Raw genomic sequence first — 18970 nt, 5'->3', positions numbered from 1 at the left:
CAGGCCGTAAAGTCAGCTCAGCAAGCTGGGGTGCAGGCATGGGCAGCTCACAGAGCTCCAGCACTCATCGAACAGGCCTGCTGCCCAGGACACTGGGAGACAGCAACCGCCTGCATCAGGAAAAGCTCCAGCTTCCAGGAGATGACCAGGCATGAGACAGGTTATGGCAGCCTGCAAGAGTAAAGGGGCAGGGGCCAGCGCCATGGCTCAGTTGGCTAATCCTCTGCCTACAAGCACTGACATCCCACATTGGCACCAATGTCCAAGCTGCTCCACTTCCCTTCCAGCTCCCTACTTGTGGCCTGAGAGAACAGTAGAAGATGACCCAAACCCTTGGCACCCTGCATGGGAAACCCCGAGGGAATTCCGGGCTCCTGGTTTCAGAACAGCTCAGCTCTAGACACTGCAGCCATTTGGAGATTAAATTAGCAGATGGAAGATCTTTCTGTCTCTCTTTCTCTATGTAAATCTGCCTTTCCAAGAAAAATGTTAAAACATTAAAAAGAGAGAGAGAGAGCAATGAGGGTCAGGGGAAGCCTCTCCTTTCCCCAGAATGGGCACAAAAGAGTGAGCAGATCTGTGCCCTGTGCCCTGTGCCCTGCCCTTGGTCCCTGGTCCTGCCTAGTCCCAGTCTTGACTTTGGGAGGACTCAACAGGGAGCAGACTTGTCCTGGTGGTCCTGCATCCTCAATTCAGGACCCTCATCCCAATTTGAGCATTGACTTGTATATGCATGACTTACCCCTGAGCTTTCACCTGCCACTCGATGAAGGAAGGGATCAACAGAGCATCAGACAGCCTCCCTGTGTGTACATGACTGTGGCACTCACCTGCGTGTAGCCGATGCCTCTGTGCACGTGTAATGTGTGTGCTCTTATCCGTGGGGGGAGCTGGATGTACTGTGTGTTGTACATAGGTGCACATGTGTTGTGTGTGTGTACGTGGGACTAGCTGAGCATGTTGTGCACATGTGTGTGTATTAATACAATTGTTTGGCTTCTCTCAGTAGCAAGGACAGAATCTACAGCATTCCTGCTCAGTCACTGGGACTTATCAACTACGGACTGCGGTCTCTGAACTCAACCCATTGGCAAAGGGGGCCCTCGTGCAGAAATAGGACCAGCTTTACAAGGCCTTCCTCACTGTGCAGTACAAGTCCCCTGGGAAGGACAAGACCCACCTGGGAATGAACACTGAGTACTGAAGTCTGAACCAGGTGGAGCAGAAAGCCAAAGAGTTGAGCTCCTAGGTGTAGAAGAGTCACTTGCATGTGAACTTATGCCAAAGCTCACTGGCACTCAGAGTGCTTGCAGGAGCTTGCAAGCTCTGCTGGGTAGTGTTGGCAATCACTAGGTAGAGCCAGCTGTAAGGTCATAGATGGAAGTCCCAGCATCAGGTGTGAAATAAGAATAGTCAACTATAGAGTAGTTTGCTTCACACGGTTGGCTTTATGAGTTATTTCCTGGACAGGTGTCCATGAGCTGAATGTTCCCCTTCTTTCTCACGGTTCAGTGGAACTTTCCCCTGATGAGTTTTCACAGCTGAATGGTTTATTCGTGTAGATACTACCGTGAGCATCCTTACATACACACCTTGGTTTGCTTGTGAAAGGAGAATTACAGCCCTGCTGTGTCAGTAGAATTTGCCTTGGTAACTGTGACATGCTGGGGTCCGTGTGATGGATGCGGAAAACAGGAAGGTGTGAGGAGCATTGCTTCCATTGCAGGCAGGGCCGCGAAGGAGCCCCCGCCGAGCAGGGCTTCCACGGGCCGTTGCTTTGATCACCTGAACGCAGCCTGCTTTCCATCGCCGGACACCGGACTTCCCCACTGAGTTTTCAGTGATCTGCCTAGGCACTGTCTGCCCCTGCGGAGTTAACAGTTGACGTGTGGTATCTGTGCGAGCTTGGCAGTTGATGTTACTGATATTCGCTTCTAGCATAAAGGTTTTTACCTGCTACTGCTATGGCTGCCACCATTGCTATGTTAATCAAAGGTGTTCTGTCCTCAGGTGGCGGGAACTTGTTTACAGCCTTTCCTCTCCCATTGACGATATGCTAATCAAGGGTGCTAACTTCCCAGGTATAGGGGAAGCCCATTCTTTCCTTCTTTCTTTGATCTTTGGATCTTGCCTCCTGTGTTACATTTCCTCCCTTAGTTGATTCAAGAGGTATGAGCTTGCCTTAGGTGAGACAAACGGCAGAATTATCTTTAGCAACACCCATTTAATCATGACGTAAAAAGTCTGAGCCAGGGTTTAACTGATTCTGTATAAATAAAGCGGACGGCTTTATTGCTGCGTCCACTATCATCATGGAATCCTAGTAGTCCGCCTCTTTCTTTCTGCGCCTCATCCACGCACCCTTCCCGAGTTCCGAAACCCAGGTTGGAGCTGGACTCCGGCAGTGACAGACATTGTCAACTGCTGACAATGTTATATAAGTTATCCTAACTTAGGTATCTATCATTGCTGTCTAAATGAGTGTCTATTCTCCAAAGTGTAACTCAGTATGGAGCATTATCCAAGGACTACTGCCAAGCTGTTATCAAGCAAATGCATATTATATTGTACCAGTCAAGGTTTTCTAGGGAAACAGCACAGGTAGAATAGATGGGGAGTGCGGCAGAGAGACAGAGAAATCTCCTATTTGCTGGTTCACTCCTCAAATGGCTGCAATGGCCAGTGCTGAGCCAGCCTAGAGCTAGAAGTCCGGGACATCAACCAGGTTTCCCATGTGGCTGGTAGAGGCCCAAGCACTTGAACCATCTTCTGCTACCTTTCCAGGTACAATAGCAGGGAGCTGAATTGAAAGTGGAGCAACCAAGACTCAAACCAGCATTCGTATGGAAAGCTGATGACACAAGTGGTGGCTTAAACTACAACGCCAGCCCCCTTCCCATTGGACTTCATTTCTGGCATCTTCCATTGACTGGAACTTTTTCATTTCTGTGCACCAGACTTATTGATCCTTTTCTTTATGGATTCAGCACTTCCTGTCTTATTAAGAAGGTCACTCGGAGCTACTTGAGGAGCCCTGGTAACCACCCATTCACCTAGATTGTCTAAATGCTGCTCTCAATGACAGAGCCACAGGAAAACCACATACCAGGACAGCCTTTGTAAGGAGTTATTCCAATACCCGGCGCCATTCCTTCTTCCTCACAGCTCATGAAGTTCTCGCCCGCCTAGCTATCCACCAATCGGATGTAACCTGGCATTCCACCTGAGAATCCCACCCCAATCTTCCAGCCCCCTCCCCAACTCCGCCCACTCACCAATCATCCCTAGGCATTCACCTGCAGGCGCCAATCCCCTGGGGGCCTGCCCTCAATCCCTCCCAATCCCCACCCCCTACACCTGGCCGACAAAAAGGCCCCCCAGGTGCGGCTCGCTCTCTTATCCCCCCCCTCTTATCCCTCTCCTACCCTTCTCTCTCTCCCCCTTTCTTGCTGTTCCTGCCCCGTTGGAATAAACCTCCTAAGATACCTCGTTGCGTCTGGTGTGTTTCAGCTCACGGTAAAGAACCAGGTTGTGGGAATTAGCTGCGCGTAATAATATCGTAACATCCTATGAACTAGAACTCTATCATCTTTTTAAATAACTAACAGCCTTGGCCCAGTTCCCATTGAAAGGTCATCATTGAGGCATGGTTTAGTACTAGGTCCTTGCTTTCACCAAGGTGGATGCAAAACTCCTGGGGAAGCTCGCTGGCTTTGCATCATGGCCACGGCCCATCCTGTTATCCAGTTTAGCATGGAGGAATATCAGAGGTTCCACATAAGATGCAGCCACCTGGAGACAGCCGGACGCTGGCCCCCAGCCCCACCTGCAGGCAGCTCCCTTCCCTTACCCCTCCCACTGACCTCAGCACCATAGTCTCTCGGGAAAATGCAAGTGGACATCCCAGCCTTCAAGTCCAAATTCTGGCCGCACACTGCCCCTCCCCCAAATGAGACACCTGTTGTTTGCACACTCCTCAAACATGCAGAAGTGCCAACAGCACAAGCTAGAAACAAAACGTGGCCTGTAGGAGGACCAGGCCTTGGACTCTGAGGACTCATTGCATTTAGAGCAGGAGCATAATGGAGGAGGGACAGGACTAAAGGGAAATCGTTCAACAACACTTGTGAATGAACCAGCTCTGCACTCTCCTACTTTTTTTTTTTTTTTAAGATTTATTTATTTTATTGGAAAGGCAGATATACAGAGAGGAGGAGAGACAGAAAGGAAGATCTTACGTCTGATGATTCACTCCCCGAGTGAGCGCAACAGCCGGTGCGTGCCAATCCGAAGCCAGGATCCAGGAACTTCCTCCAGGTCTCCCACGCGGGTGCAGGGTCCCAAGGACTTGGACTGTCCTCCACTGCTTTCCCAGGCCACAAGCAGGGAGCTGGATGGGAAGTAGAACTGCCGGGACTAGAACCGGCACCCATATGGGATCCCGGCACATTCAAGGCAAGAACTATGGCCGCTAGGCCATTGCACTGGGCCCCTGCACTCTCCCCACTTTGGCCTGGGATGAAAGCTCTTGGAGGGACCACCACTGTGTAGGAAGGTTAAGCTACAGCTTGCAACACCTTCACCATCCCACAGCAGAGTGATAATTTGAGTCCCAGCTGCTCTGCTTCAGCTCCAGCTTCCTGATTATGCTCTTGGGAAAGCAGTGGATGATGGACCAAGTACCGTGATGGAATTCCTGGCCTTGCCTTTGGCCCGACCCACAGCTGGCTGTTGTAGCCAATTGGGGAGCGAAGCAGGGGATGGAAGACACTTGATCTCTCTCTCTCTGCCTTTCATACAAATAAATATTTTCTTAAAAGATTTATTTATTTTTATTGGAAAGTCAGATATATAGAGAGAGCAGGAGAGATAGAGAGGAAGATCTTCTGTCCGATAATTCACTCCCCAAGTGACCGCAACGGCCGGTGCTGAGCTGATCTGAAGCCAGGAGCCAGCAGCTTTTCAGGGTCTCCCATGCAGGTGCAGGGTCCCAAGGCTTTGGGCCATCCTCAACTGCTTTCCCAGGCCACAAGCAGGGAGCTGGATGGGAAGCGAGGCCTCCAGGATTAGAACCGGTGCCCATATGGGATCCCAGCACAGTCAAGGTGAGGACTTTAACTGCTAGGCTTCCGTGCTGAACCCACAAATAAATCTTAAGGGGAAAAAAAGGCCAAGATGAGTTGGACCTGAAACACTGAACCCCAAGTGCACCTCTGGACTGGTCCCCAAAGCAGAAAGGAAAGCGGAAGTTTTCCCCACCGTGAGAGAAGAGAGTGATGGGAGGGAATCCGTTATCCTGGAGAAGAAAAAGATAAAAAAAAAAAAAAAGAAAAGAAAGAAAAGAAAAAGAAAGAATTAGAAGCTGTTGTATCTGTTACAGGAATGAGAGGGACATGTATGGATTTGTTCCTCAATTTCTGGAACATTCTATCTAAAAAGCACGGCTTAAAGCATATGCAGATGGCCAATAAATGGCACAGTGGGCTAATCTGTCCCTGATGCAGCATGCATCTCATGCTGTTTTCCCATCCAGCTCCCTGCTGATGCACCTGGAAAGGCAGTGCAAGGTGGCCTACATGCGCGAGCCCTTCCACCCAGATGGGAGACCGGGAATTCCAGGCTCCTGGTTCCGACTAGTTTTGACTCAGCCTGGCCTTGGATTTGTACCTATTTAGGGCATGAACCCAGTGAATGGAAGATCTCTCTCTCTCTCTCTCTCTCACATACACACACACACACACAAAATCTTTCAAATGAATAAATAAATCATTTCCAAGAAGTATGAGGAAGTTAGATTTGAAGCATAAACTATTGAAGCCACTCCTCACAGCAAACAAAAGGAGCCTTTAGCTCAACAGGAAATGGAAAGTTGAGAATAGTTAGGAAGGGGGGACAGAGGAACCATAGTCAGGGGACGTCCAAAGTCAACATTTCAGCCAACGTCATGGCACCAGTTCCCTGAGATGCCATCATCAGAGCCCAGCAGTGGCTAGGGCTCAAGGGTCACTTCCGAAGAGGCCTGGCCATCTTAATGCTTGCATGTTTCTGCAAATCCAGCCAGTTTGTTGCCCCCAAGCCTTTCCAACGACCTCGAAGGCTGGTCTTTGGTGTCCACTTTGTGTTTTTTGTTAGTTTGTTAAGGCTTATTTATTTTTATTGAAAAGGCAGAGTTATAGAGAAAGAAGTACAGAGATAAAGATATTCCATCCACTGGTTCACTCCTCAAGTGGCCACCAATGGCCAGAGCTGAGCCGATCTGAAACCAGGAGCCAGAAGCATCTTCTTAGTCTCCCATCCAGGTGCTTTGGGCCATCCTCTACTACTTTTCCGGGACACAAGCAGGGAGCTGAATGTGAAGTAGAGCAGCTGGGGCATGAACTAGCACCCATATGGGATGCCAGCACTTGTGAGGCAAGGATTTAGCTAGTGAGCCATCGTGCCAGGCCCTTTGGTGTCCACTTTAAAGCAAAAAGACATTTATCCACTGCCCAGGAAAGCACTCATTCCCCGAGCACCTGCTGGGCACAGCCACCACATGCACATCTGTCTTCTGTAGTGCTGATGGCTTTCTTTCCATAATTCCAATAACCGCCACTTCCTGCAGTTCCTACAGTACACACATGGCCGAGGACAATGGCCTTGCCCACTTCCGCAGTGCCACTTCCCTCTGAAATGGGATCCACTACAAGGCCAGTCCCACGGCCAAGTGTGAAACCACCCCAAGGCACACATCAGACTACCCCGTTTGCTGTATTCCAGGAACTGGCGCTCTGGGACTTTTGCATTTCGGGAAACCCACAGACACCCTCTTAGCTTTGATCTTCCAAGGAGCAGATGACAGAAAGGAATCCATTTATGAAGAGAAGGTTCCAGGGACGCCAGGGGGAACCATCCAACCACGATGCGGGGTCAGCCCCTCTTGAGTGGACCCTCGAGCTGACACGGTTGTTGGAGGAGTCACATGTCTGCCGGTAGCAGGCCTGTCTCGTCGTCCCTGCCATGCCCTGGGAGATGTAGCCTCAGCACAGACTCAGGAGCATGGTCCCCGGGCCAGATCTTCCCCTGTGGCTGGGGTCTGGGAAGTGTTCTCATGGTCTCTGCAGAAATTCACCAGCCTGGATTAGAACAAGATTCCCAGGCTGGGTCAGACAAGGCGTGCTAAGCCTCTGCCTGCAAGCACCAGCATCCCGTATGAGCACTGGATCAAGTCCCGGCAGCTCCACTTGTGTTCCAGCTCTGCTTGTGGCCTTGGAAGGTGGCAGAGGAGGACCTCAATCCTTGTCCCCCCTTCCTCACGCCACAACTCCACCTTTCTTTAAAAAAGAAAAAAAAATTCCTTCCTGCCTCCAGGCCTTCGGGGACTTGGATAAAAAAAAAAATCCAGACAGCTGTGTGTGTGGCTCTAAGTGCCAGTCCGTGTATCTTGTGTGAATGCGTGTGTGCACTGATGTTACGCTACAGCAAGTGTCCGCTTGTGTCTGAGTGGAATCGGTTCTCTCAGCCTTGCCCACGCCTTGACAGCCTCACCCGCAACCCAGGCCCTCACCCGTCTCTCTCTCGCTCCCTTGCAGACCATTCTGGTGGGCGACAGCGGCGTGGGGAAGACTTCTCTGCTGGTTCAGTTCGACCAGGGCAAGTTCATCCCAGGCTCCTTCTCGGCCACTGTGGGCATCGGATTCACAGTAAGTGCTGTGCCTGGCACTGCCCCCGGGGCTCTGGGACCCTAGTGTGTTCCTGCTTGGAGCCTGCTGGGAACAAGTGAACCCTCACATCAGCTCACACAGGAGGTTGAGCAAAAACAGCATTTCCCAAGGTGCAGGCAGGGTGGTGGGTACCAGGGGAGGCAGGGCTGCAGTGCCCACGGGTGGCCCAGGGACTCCATTCTCCCTCTCACTGTAGCCCCAGGAATCCTCCCTCCGTAGGCACTGCACCTGCAGCCTGCAGCTCTGAGGCCTTGAAGTGAATCTGCTCACCCTGGCCAGCCCATGTCCACAGGCCACACCCACAGCTCCACCTCCATCCTTCTGACAGCAGGATTTGGAGACCAGAATGGCGGGTTGGGTGTGAGCCACACTCCACAGACCACAGGCAAAAAAAAAACAAAAAGCAAATCTGCTGTGGAAAGCAGAAAGCACCTGGTCTACCTGCAGGCCCAGAGCTGCCAGAGATGATCCAGGCTGGGCCTTCCCAACCACTGCTGTCTGCTCAACTTGTCAGGATGCAGCTCCAGCCTCTGTCCTTGTCCCCTCCACAGCCCGACCCTGAGCTCCCTGACCTGTGCTATCTGCAACTCAGGGCTCTCCTGGCCACATGGGGCATCAGGGAGGCCTCTTCAGATCACCATGACTGCACCCAAGGGCCCTTATAGGACAAAGTGAGGTGTTCACCGGGTACTCGGCACTTCCTCCAGGCGGGAATAAGTGACTGAGTGTGGTGTACAGAGCGGGGGGCGGGGAGCTGTGTATACACTTCCTGTTCACCTCTGGCTGGAGGGCTGACAGCCCGCGGGCAGCAGGGGAGCGTGGCAAGCACGGAGGAAAGGGGACAGCCGCTGCTGGGAACTGTGCAGTAACATGACGTGGGCTGGGCATGCATATGTTCGGGGGAAAGTGAGGAATATGAGACTAGGGTTGTACAAGACATTGTGTGTGTGACATGATACAAACTGTGACTGTCACAGAAGCTAGGGGTGTCAACAGAGTATGGGAAATGTGTGTACGTGGTGTGAGGGGAGGAGAGCTGACGTGAAGTGGGATGTGTGGTGCGAGGTGGGGGTGGTTATAATATAGAAGGTGTTTGTATGCTTTGATTTGAGGGGGTGTGTCTGGGATTGTATATTTGGAGTGTGATATGAGGCATATGTAGTCGAGAGGCTGTTTGTGGTGAAAGATGTGTGTATGAGGCATGATGTGAGCTGTGTGTGGTGTGATGTGTTTATGTGTAGAGTGTGGTGTGAGGTGTGTCAGAATGGGAACTGTGTATGTTTGTCTATGGTGGTATAAGATGTGTGGGAGAGATGGAGCGTGTGGGGGGGGGGTGTGAGGAATGTGTGAGGTATGTGGTAAGATGTAGAATGCCTGCGCATTTATAATAGAAAGTGTGTATATGTGTGTGTGTGTGCAATGGTGTGAGGGATGTGTGTCTGGGGTGTGTTGTGAGGTATCTGTGTGTGGCAAGCTGTAGAGGGTGTATGTGGTGTGGTGTGAGGTATATTTGTATGCATAGTGATGTGAGGTATGTGTGTGTCTGTGGTGTGTGACGTGTGTGAGCTGTGTGTATCTTGGGTATGATGTCTCTGGTGTGTCTCTGGTGTGTGAGATGTGTGTGTGCATTTGTGCTATAGTGTGTGGTATGAGATGTGTGTGTGAGGCGCATGTGGCAAGATGTAGTGTGTGTATGTATGTGGCGTGTGTGGTGTGTGTGGTGGTGTGAGATGTTACGTATGCGTGAGCAGTAGAGAGTATGTGAGGTTTGGTGTGAGGTGTGGGTATCTGGCGTGTGAGAAGTGTGGGGGAGTGTGAAGTGTGTACGTGATGTGTGTGAGGTGTGGGGGGGGTTGTGTCAGTGCTGTCTGTGTGATGCAGCGTGTGCCGTGTGAGGGAGGGTTGAAGCAGTGGTTCTGAGCACCCCGACCCTGTCCCCCTTCAGAGGCTTCCGGTCGCTCCCTGGCGGGCGTTCCCGGGATGGCGCCGCTCGGCTGGGATCGACCTCGCGGTCCCTCGGAACCACAGTCAGTGCAGCCTCCAGCAACAGCAGGGTTCCGCCAGGGGGCGCCGTGCTGCCCTGCTGTGCTGCGGAGCATCCCGCCTGAGGGGGCCAGTGCCCCGGGAACCATACCTCAGCAACTCCCAGACCTTTCCTCCAACCGTCACCAGGAACTGCGCAGCGAACTGTGCTCAAAAGAAGGCCACCTGTTGTGCGGCGGGACCTTCCTGGCGCACGCAGCCCGCAGCCCGCAGGTCAAAGTCCAGCGGGGCGCGGGCTGGGGTGCACCTGCGAACGCAAGGCTGCACCCCGCCTCCCTGCCGCGGGACCACCTGTCACCTGCCGGGGCTAGGGTGCCGCCTGCTGACTGCGCAGTGCGGGTCCGGAGGCCAGACCCAGGCGGCTAGGGACCTGGCAGGGCTAAATCTGACCCCACTCTAAGAGCACGAAACCAGGCCGGTGTTGCTCAGGGGGTCCCACCCTCCCCATCAGCCCAGGGACCCTGGGGTCCAGCGCGCCATCCTGGGGACAGCCCACTGCGGACCAGGTGTCGTCGAGGAGGTGGCGTGGGCAGAGGGTGGAGCCAGTCTGTCGGGGTCTGAGCCGGGTGGGTGGCGGGGAGGAAGGGGTGGGCGGAGCTGGGGCGGGGCCGTCCCTGAGCTGTCCCTCGCCGCTGGCTGGTCAGGCCCAGCGTACCTCTTGCCTGGGGACATGACCTGCACGCCTGGAGAAGCTACCGCCTGGGATGGCGAGGCCCCCCGGACCTACCCACCCTGCGTTCAGAACTACGATCTCACGGGCAAGGTGGGTGGGTGCTGTGCTGGTTCTGAGGGACACGCTGCCCTGTGCCCTGCTTGAAGAGACCCTGCTGTATCCCTCTCCCCCAGCCCTTCTCTATATCTGGGCTGGACCCCAGGGGCAGCTGAGCTTAACAGAGGAGAAAGCAGGGAGGGGTGGGGTGTTGAGATGGGATAGGGATGGGGTTTCAGGCACACCCCCTGGACTGGTCTCCAGCTTGTGCAGCCCAGGGCAGGTAACTCAGAAGACCTGCAGAACTCAACCCAATTTTCCTGTGCCGCACAAGCCTCTCACAGCGCCCGTGGTCCTCCCAATCCTAGGACCACGTGGAGATGAGAAGGGCGCCCCCTGGAGGTGGGGCAGCTAATGACTGACACCTTTGTGGAGTTGAGTTCCAAGGCAGGCCTTAGGTTTCGAGGGTCCCCACCTGTCCCCACATCCTACCCCTTTCCTTACTCCGCCTTACTTCCTGGCACCTCTCTCCTGCAATCAGATGAGCACCCTCCTTTCAGGAAGTTGTCCCATGCGGACAGGCTGGTTCCCTGTTCCTGCCACCCCCATACCCTCCATATGAGCAGATGCCAACAGGAGCTGCCAAAGGACTGCCAATGGGCACAGGTGGGATGTGGGGGAGAGTATCTGAGCATTGCAGTCTTCCTGGGGACCTGGGCTTGGCCCCATGGCCCCATCTCCATGGAAGCCTTGGGTCCCACCACCACTCCCCGAGAGCACAGAGTTTCAGAGGAAGCGACAGAACCGTTGAGATAGGCGCGTGGTGTGTGTGCTCGCGGCCGGAAATGGGCCCTGCACCTTCCGAGGACGGGGAGCTGTGGTCGGCCAGCCTCAGACAGATGAGGGCCTCCTCCCGACCTCCGTGGCCCACAGGCCTGCGAGGCTGTTTGCCTAGCAGGCGGGGAGTCTGGGCAGCTGTTTGTGCTGGGTGGGAAGGCCTGGCTGGCCTCGTTTGCTCAGGGCAGCTGTGACCTATGAAGTACACACACATTGGCCAGTCCTCCCACCCCTGCTCTGGCACTGGGTTGCAGGAACCAGAGAGGAGCTCACCCCCACGCCCACCCCTCAGCTGTCCCTTAGGCCAAGCCACATCTGCAGGAGGGCCAATCACTGGCTGCCCCCAGGCCTGTCCCAGCCCCCTCCCAACTGCCCACCCAAATGAACTGATTCCAGTGTCCCATGCCCACGGCAGGAGAGCATCTGAGCCCCACGGTCAAGCTCAGAATCTTGGAGCTGATTCCCACCTAGTCCCTGCTCAACCGAGAACATCCCAGCACTGGGTCTAGATGCTGGAAAGGACCAAGGTCCCCTCTGCACATTCCCCAGAGAAGATGTGCAGGGACCAGCCCCTCCCCTGAGGCCAGGGGACATGCCCACCGCATACTCTGAGGGCCCCCTCCCCCGCCACTTGTGGTGACCCTCTCGGCCAGGTCAGTTGGTATGCATGTGTCCCAGCTCTGCTGAAAGGACTTTAAAACTAAAGTCTCCATTTTCAGTGCAAACCTCCACTTTCTCTAACACGCTACCCTTTTGTCCACATGAAACATCACTGGGAACTGCCCCCCCCCCCAATACCTGTCCAAATCCAAACAGAAAGAAGCCCAAACAACAATAGTTTCAGAATATGCCCATGCAAGCGACGGGACCCCCTGGGAATCCCTTCCCAGGTAGTAATGTGGCCCTGGCCCCGCCCACAGGTATACACCAGAGTGGGATCCGCACATGGGGGTGGGGGCAGAATCCCTGCCCACTGTGGCAAGAGGTAGATGTGACCAGAGTCCCCGCCATGTGGTTCTCTGGGACCACTGAGACCATCTGGGGGGACCTGTTAGTGTCACCTTGTGCTCCCACAATGTTGGACAAGAACAGGAGGGCTGGAGGACACAGCAAGGAGAGGGGAAGGTGTTGGCGGCAGCACGGACTTCCCAGAAGCAGGTGGCCCTTGTGCCCTCAGCATCCATCTCCAGCCCCACTCCTCCTCCACTCTGCCACCTGCCCTCTCTCTGCAACCCCAGAAGCTCCCCAACTCCCCCGTTAACTACCTCTGCCCCATCCCCTAGGTGATGCTTCTGGGAGACTCGGGCGTCGGCAAAACCTGTTTCCTGATCCAATTCAAAGATGGGGCCTTCCTGTCGGGGACCTTCCTGGCCACTGTCGGCATAGACTTCAGGGTGAGGTGGCTGCAGGCTCCTCCTCCCCACGCACGCCACGGGCCACGGCTCAGGCACAGCAGCTGCCCTCTCCCTGCCCACACCTGCAAGGCAGCAAGGATACCCCCACCCCTGCACAGGTTCAAAGAGCATGGGCAGGGCCGTCTGCTCTACTCCAAAACAAGACAATTTCACTCCCTGCCCTCGAGGTCTGGAAAGGGGGGTGGCCTTTCTGAAGCTCCCAGGACGCACAGTGCCGCAGGAGGCTTCAGGTCTGGGCGGGCCCTGCAGGGAAAAGAGTGGCCAACCCAAATCCCTCCCCTCCTCCCTGTGAACACCATCCTCCTAGCCCTGCTTGGGAGCTGCAAACTGATACACAGAAAAGAGTCCAAGATCTAACCAGCAGGTGGGGTCTGACCAGCCTGAGACCAGCACCTGCAGCTGCATTGGGAGAACGCTGGGGGGTGGTAGGGAGATGGGGTCAGTAAGTCCAGCTTCTTGGGCCCCCAGGATTGCAGGTGGAGGTGAGCGTGGGAGCCTCTCAATGCTAGGGTGATGGAAGTGAGGATGGGGCAGAAACTTTCCTGCCAACACCCAGCCCTGTGCTGCCCACAGTGCCCTGCCCGCAGTCCCCCAGCGCACATTCTGGGCTTCCCTTCTGCCTGAAATGTTGTGAGAAGAGCAGAAAAAGCACCCCCATCCAACTCCAGGGGGTAGGAAGCGCTCACTCTGTAGCCGGTGTGCCAGGGGACAGGGTCCCTGCTACCCTGACATGACAGGGCAACAGGCTGGAGAGGGACAGGCGTCCCGTGCCCTCCCTACTCTGCACCCCTTTGCCTTTCAGAACAAGGTGGTGAGTGTGGATGGCGCAAGAGTGAAGCTGCAGGTGAGGTGGGAGGCTGGGCTGGGGGAGGGAGGTTGCAGGAACCAGACCTCCCCACTCCTGACCCTGAACCACAGGCAGCCTGCAGCCCTGCCCTGCAGCCTGGGGCAATTTCCTGTGGGGCCCATGAGAGCGGAAACAGCTTTTGTTTGCCTGCTGTCTATAGAAGTAGCGGTTCCCAGGCACCCTGGCCTCTAGTTAAGGCAGCTCAAAATGCCTTTAGACTGGGACTCCAGAGAGCAGACAGAGTGTGGCATCCCTTCTGTGGTCTCTGCAGTCTCGGCACCTCTATCCAGAAGGCTGGCTAGCTCGCCCAGCCCTCGGCCAGGCTCTGATGAGCCTCAGAACTCAAGGACTGCCACCCCCACTCCCAGGAGTTCCCAGGCATCATTAGGAAGTCCCTGCCTTGCCATGGGCCTGGCTCATGCCACCTGCTCCCAGCATCCTTGCCCCCACCTCCTCTGACCACTTCTCTGTCCCCTTCCTAGATCTGGGACACTGCAGGGCAGGAGCGGTTCCGCAGTGTCACCCACGCTTACTACCGAGACGCCCAGGGTGAGTTCCCCGTGCTTGCTAAGCCCTTCCCCAGTCCCCTGTCACACGCACACACTGCTGGGCTGAGTGTTCTCCGCCGCCTTTCTCCCCTACAGCATTGCTGCTGCTCTATGACATCACCAACAGAGCTTCCTTCGACAACATCAGGGTAGGTCCTGCCACCTGCCACCCCCACCCCGGCTCTCTTAACCACCAGAAGACCTGACCAGCTTCCTGCTCTGTGCTGCCTTCTGAAAACACCTGGCGGTGACTCAGAAGTCATACTCGCTGTTGGGCTTTTTACTACCATGCAGGCACGGAGGCCGGGCAAGCTGGCATGCCCCAGCGCCACCTGCACAGCCCTGACTGATTCATGAGTGCACTGCTTGTCAAAGTGTCTACAAGGGCCCCAGCTCCACCCTGCACAATTAGCCACAGAAGCCGAGGGCAGAGCCTGACCAGAAAGATCTACACAGCATCCAGCCCAATTCGCAAGAGAGTGAGTCAGACAGAATGACTGCTAGGTCCTACCCAAGCCCTCGGACTGGAGATGGTAATTCAGCAAACATCAGCACCAGTTCTGTGTCCGACAGCACGTGCGCTTCCCAGGCTCCCTGTCCTCAACAGGGGACAGTTTGCTTGTAAGCAAGCCAGAGGAATAAGGTATATCAGGCGTCTCCCAAACAGCCACAGTATGGTTAAGAATCCCGCGCATGGATTCCAAAATGTTGAGTAGCAAAGGAACAGCTTTTCATTTCACCTTTCCACTAATGTTATCAAATAAGAATTAATTCTTTTCTTGGAAAGGCAGAATTACAGAGAGATCTTCCATTCCCTGGTTCACTCCTCACGTGGCTACATTGGCAGGGGCTGGGTTAGGCCAACGCCAGGAGATGGCAGCTTCTTTCAGATCTTCCACTGCTTTCCCAGGCACATGGGCAGGCACCTGGATTGGAAGTGGAGCAACCAGAACCTGAACTGGAGTCCGTATGAGATGCCGGCTGTGGTTTTGATTTTATTATTATTGGAAAGCCGAATATACAGAGAGGAGGAGAGACAGAGAGGAAGATCTTCCATCCGATGTTTCACTCCCCAAGTGAGCCGCAATGGGCCGGTGCGCGCCAATCCGAAGCCGGGAACCAGGAACCTCTTCAAGGTCTCCCACACGGGTGCAGGGTCCCAAGGCTCTGGGCCATCCTCGACTGTTTTCCCAGGCCACAAGCAGGGAGCTGGATGGGAAGTGGAGCTGCTGGGATTAGAACCGGCGCCCATATGGGATCCCGGCGCGTTCAAGGCGAGGACTTTAGCCGCTAGGCCACGCCACCAGGCCCCTGGCTGTGGTTTTCTTGCTATGCCACAGCACCAGCCCCTTTCCACTAACTTCATACACTTTTTTTTTTTTGGAAGGGGAAGGAAGACAGACAGAGGGAGACAAACAGCTCCCACCTGCTTTCTCACTCTCCAGTTACCTACAATGGCTGGGGCTGGGTCAGGCTGAAGCCTGGGACCAGGAACCCAATCTGAATTCTCCCATGAGGGTTGCACGGACCCATCTATTTGAGCCATCATCTGCTGCCTCCCAAGGTCTGGAAATCTGAAACATAACTGTCCAAACTGGTGGCTTAACCGCTAGGTCTAAAAGCTCAGCCCACCACAAACTTTTTGACATCCACTTAGGGTTATTTAAAAAAGAAAGAAAATCCATAGCACTTATTTTACTACCTGCAACCACGTAGTGATGCCACCGCAGACATCACTAATCAATCACAGAGCTCGCTGAGCCCTCACGTGCTCTGTGCTCTTGTATCTCTCTCCCCCCCCCGGGCACTTCAGTAGGACAGTGAGCTGCCTAGGCCTTGGCCTGGCTCAGCTTGCCTTCTCCCCCAGGCCTGGCTCACTGAGATTCACGAGTATGCCCAGAGGGATGTGGTGATCATGCTGCTAGGCAACAAGGTGAGTGGCTCCAAGCAGGGTCAGCCCGCCCTGCACCTCCTCTCCAGCGGCCTGGGCCCCACCCTGCCCCATACACGCCCAGAAATACTCATCCAGGCACCCTTCAAGCCGAGGACTCCCCAGGCTGCAGTTCAGAGGTCAAAGCATCTGCCAGTTTCTGCCCATCCCATCTGCCTTGTCCAAGCATTGGCAGCAGTCCATCCAGGGGTTACCCAGGGAAAATCCTAGTGAACCGGGTCAGGGGTCAACACTGTAGAGATTAGCCCCCGTTGCAGCCAGCCCTGTGAGGCTGGGTCATCCACCAGCCTCTTAGACCCTGGGCGTGAGATGGGTGCCTGCTGGGCTGGGCAACACAGCCTGAAAAGACAGGAAAAAAATCATCCCAGAGCCTCAGGCATCTGCTGTCAGTGCCTCAGGCCACCAGCAGAGGGCAGGCAGTGCCTGCTCCTCTGGCAAAAGCTGGGCCAGTTGGGGTCAAGGCTGCCTTCCCCCAGAGTGACCCATATCGGCTTGACAGGCGGATGTGAGCAGTGAAAGAGTGATCCGGTCAGAGGACGGGGAGACGCTGGCCAGGGTGAGTGGCCACTGGCGGGGCCAGGGCAGGGTGAAGGCTCGGGCAGCCGGGGCCGGCCCTGTGGACACCTCCTCTCTGTCCTGCAGGAGTACGGCGTTCCCTTCATGGAGACCAGCGCCAAGACGGGCATGAACGTGGAGTTAGCCTTCCTGGCCATCGCCAAGTGAGAGCTGCGGGGGAAGGGGCCCAGCCCGGGCAGGGTGGCTTGCACTCGGGAACCTCGGAGTTCCATTTGCTGAGAGCTGTTAAAAAGGGTGGAGGGGGCGCACACTTAAGCCTCTCCTCCCCCACACCTTTTGGTCTCCTAGGGAGTTGATCCACCGGGCGGGGCAGCAAACTCAAGAGCCCAGCTTCCAGATCCGAGACTACGTGCGGTCTCAGAAGCAACACTCGAGCTGTTGCACCCTTGCGTGAAAAGCCCCGCTTTCTCCCCAGCATGGCTTCTTCTCCGAGGGGGAGGGGAGGCCCACCAGAGTCCCCTTCTGCAAAGGAGAAGACTCAACTCCCACCCCAGTTCCTGCTTCCCCTGGGATTGTAGCATCATTTAAAACATTCACTGGGTGGGGAACCAGGATACAACTAAGTTAGGGCCTCAGTGGCTCACTTTTGCCTTCTGGGACTGAGGGACTCCCCCCAGGTCCCCACCCTGGGCAGTACCAGGGAGGACCATGCACTTGTAGTTGTATGAAGGCAGGAGACCCCATGCCTACTGTCACTTTAACTGGACAGGGGCTGGGCTGCCCCTCCATGTCCTGGGGAGCTAGAGCACAGCCTGGGGCAGTCACAGCTATGGCTTTGGAGGCAGCCCACTCCCCAGGACAAGGGGAAGAGGATCAGAGACCAGAGTTGGCCTGTTTGGCCCTCTGGCCTTACCAAGCCCTTCCCAGTGGACACCTGGTGAGCCTGGCTCTTGTCTCTGCACCTTAGTTCCTAGGGAACCCCGCCCCCATCTCTATCTTACCTGCCTCCTGCCTGCACCCCTAGCCACCATCCTAATCCTGCAGCAGGTACACCTGGTAGTGCTAAGCTCTCCAGGGTCAAGAGTCAGATGAACTCCTGGCTCCTGGAGCAGGTGGCCCAAGCACCCCTAGCCCGTCCCCCCTAAGCCCAAGCTCCACCTCTTACCTGACCAGCGTGCCCTAGCACTTTTCAATGTTGAGGGTCCCAACTGCCCAGTGTCCTCTCACTGTGTCGGGTGAGGGAGTGAGAGGTCATTCATGTCTGGGACCAGTGTGCCAAACAAGGTCACGTGGGTACACCTGCCCCCCGAGGCAGGGTGGGCAAAGGGCCAGCAAAGAGTTCAAACAGGACCAAGGTCACAGTTCCCAAAGCCCTGCTGTCCAGTTCCAAGGAAGTGACCCTAAGATCCCCAGGTCATGACCTACAGGTACTTTGACCTCAGCCCTGCTGGCCAGGGGTGGAGTTGGAGGGGTGTTGGGGGGCGGGGAGATGAGAATGAAACCAGCACCTTGCTGAAGCTGCCCAGAATAACAGCTCCCTGGAGCAGACTCCGGGCCGGGACTTGGGCGGGATAAGGAAGCAGGGAGGAGCCTGACCTTGCCAGTCTATCCTAGGGCTAGCGAATGCCCTGGGCCTGCAGCGCGCGTTTTTCGGGATTAAATTGCAGTATTTTGGAAAATAACACCCTGTCCCTCCACTGCTTCTGTGAGGTGGGCCTGGGGGAATGGGGGTGCGATCCCGCGGGAGTATGCATGCGGCCGAGATCGTCCACTCCTCGAGGTCCTTCAGTGTTCTCAAATGGTCACCTCCCGCTTGGACAGATGGCCCCCAGGCCTCCCTGGCCAGCCTGGCACCTGGCAAGGGGGCGCTTTCTACTCCTTCCCTGTGCAGTGACTTTCTTCTGCCCCTCCCACCCCCACCCGCGCCTCCCAAATTCACAAGACTCCGGTTGGGGAGGAGTGGGAGCTTCCCCCTCCTCAGCCGGGATCGCAGCCCGCACTCCTGGACTCGGGTCCTGGGACAGAGCAAACTGCCTCCACCACGGGGAAAAAAAATGGCCCTGGCTGCCAGGGAACTGGGGCGGTTTCCCTGGCAACGGCCGCGCGCGCACCTCCCCCTCCCCACCCACCCCCACTTCAAACCAAGTTTTGGCGAAGAGCTGTGAGTACTTCAGGGTCCTGTAACCCGAAGGCCGCCTCTCCTCAGTCCCCGCCACAGGTTGGGGGGCACCAGAAGCTAGCCTCTGGCTCCCCGGCCCCGGTACCTGACCCTCGCGCCGGGCGCCGCCCCTCCCGCCCCGCTCCGGCACTTGGTAACAAACACTTCCACTTCCTGAGCCCGCTTTCTGGGCCCTCGGCGGGGCGCCGCGCCGAGCGCAGGCCCGCCCCCTCGGGCTCCCAT

The 18970-nt window shown here is 55.7% G+C and overlaps 1 protein-coding gene across 3 annotated transcripts in view; it reads left to right on the top strand.

Moving 5' to 3' along the window:
• RAB37 (RAB37, member RAS oncogene family) overlaps nt 1-18059 on the top strand; it is a 50382-nt gene extending 32323 nt beyond the window's left edge. The window contains exons 1-9 of one of the 3 annotated variants that reach the window (XM_058676481.1): nt 10361-10509; nt 12576-12686; nt 13510-13551; nt 14037-14103; nt 14199-14251; nt 15970-16035; nt 16553-16609; nt 16696-16772; nt 16918-18059. In XM_058676481.1, coding sequence (XP_058532464.1) covers nt 10417-10509; nt 12576-12686; nt 13510-13551; nt 14037-14103; nt 14199-14251; nt 15970-16035; nt 16553-16609; nt 16696-16772; nt 16918-17023 — 672 coding nt within the window. In that variant the 5' untranslated portion in view covers nt 10361-10416 and the 3' untranslated portion in view covers nt 17024-18059. Of the gene's footprint in view, nt 1-7571; nt 7683-10360; nt 10510-12575; nt 12687-13509; nt 13552-14036; nt 14104-14198; nt 14252-15969; nt 16036-16552; nt 16610-16695; nt 16773-16917 lie in introns of those variants that run through there. The other 2 variants (XM_036495979.2, XM_058676482.1) reach the window with 2 other exon arrangements.
• Nucleotides 18060-18970: the final 911 nt, after the last annotated feature.

The sequence above is a fragment of the Ochotona princeps genome, chromosome 17, assembly GCF_030435755.1.
Source record: "Ochotona princeps isolate mOchPri1 chromosome 17, mOchPri1.hap1, whole genome shotgun sequence".
NCBI classification, from domain to species: Eukaryota; Metazoa; Chordata; class Mammalia; order Lagomorpha; family Ochotonidae; genus Ochotona; species Ochotona princeps.
The sequence above is the reverse complement of the archived record's forward strand: the minus strand, read 5'-3'. Positions and strand labels throughout refer to the sequence as shown.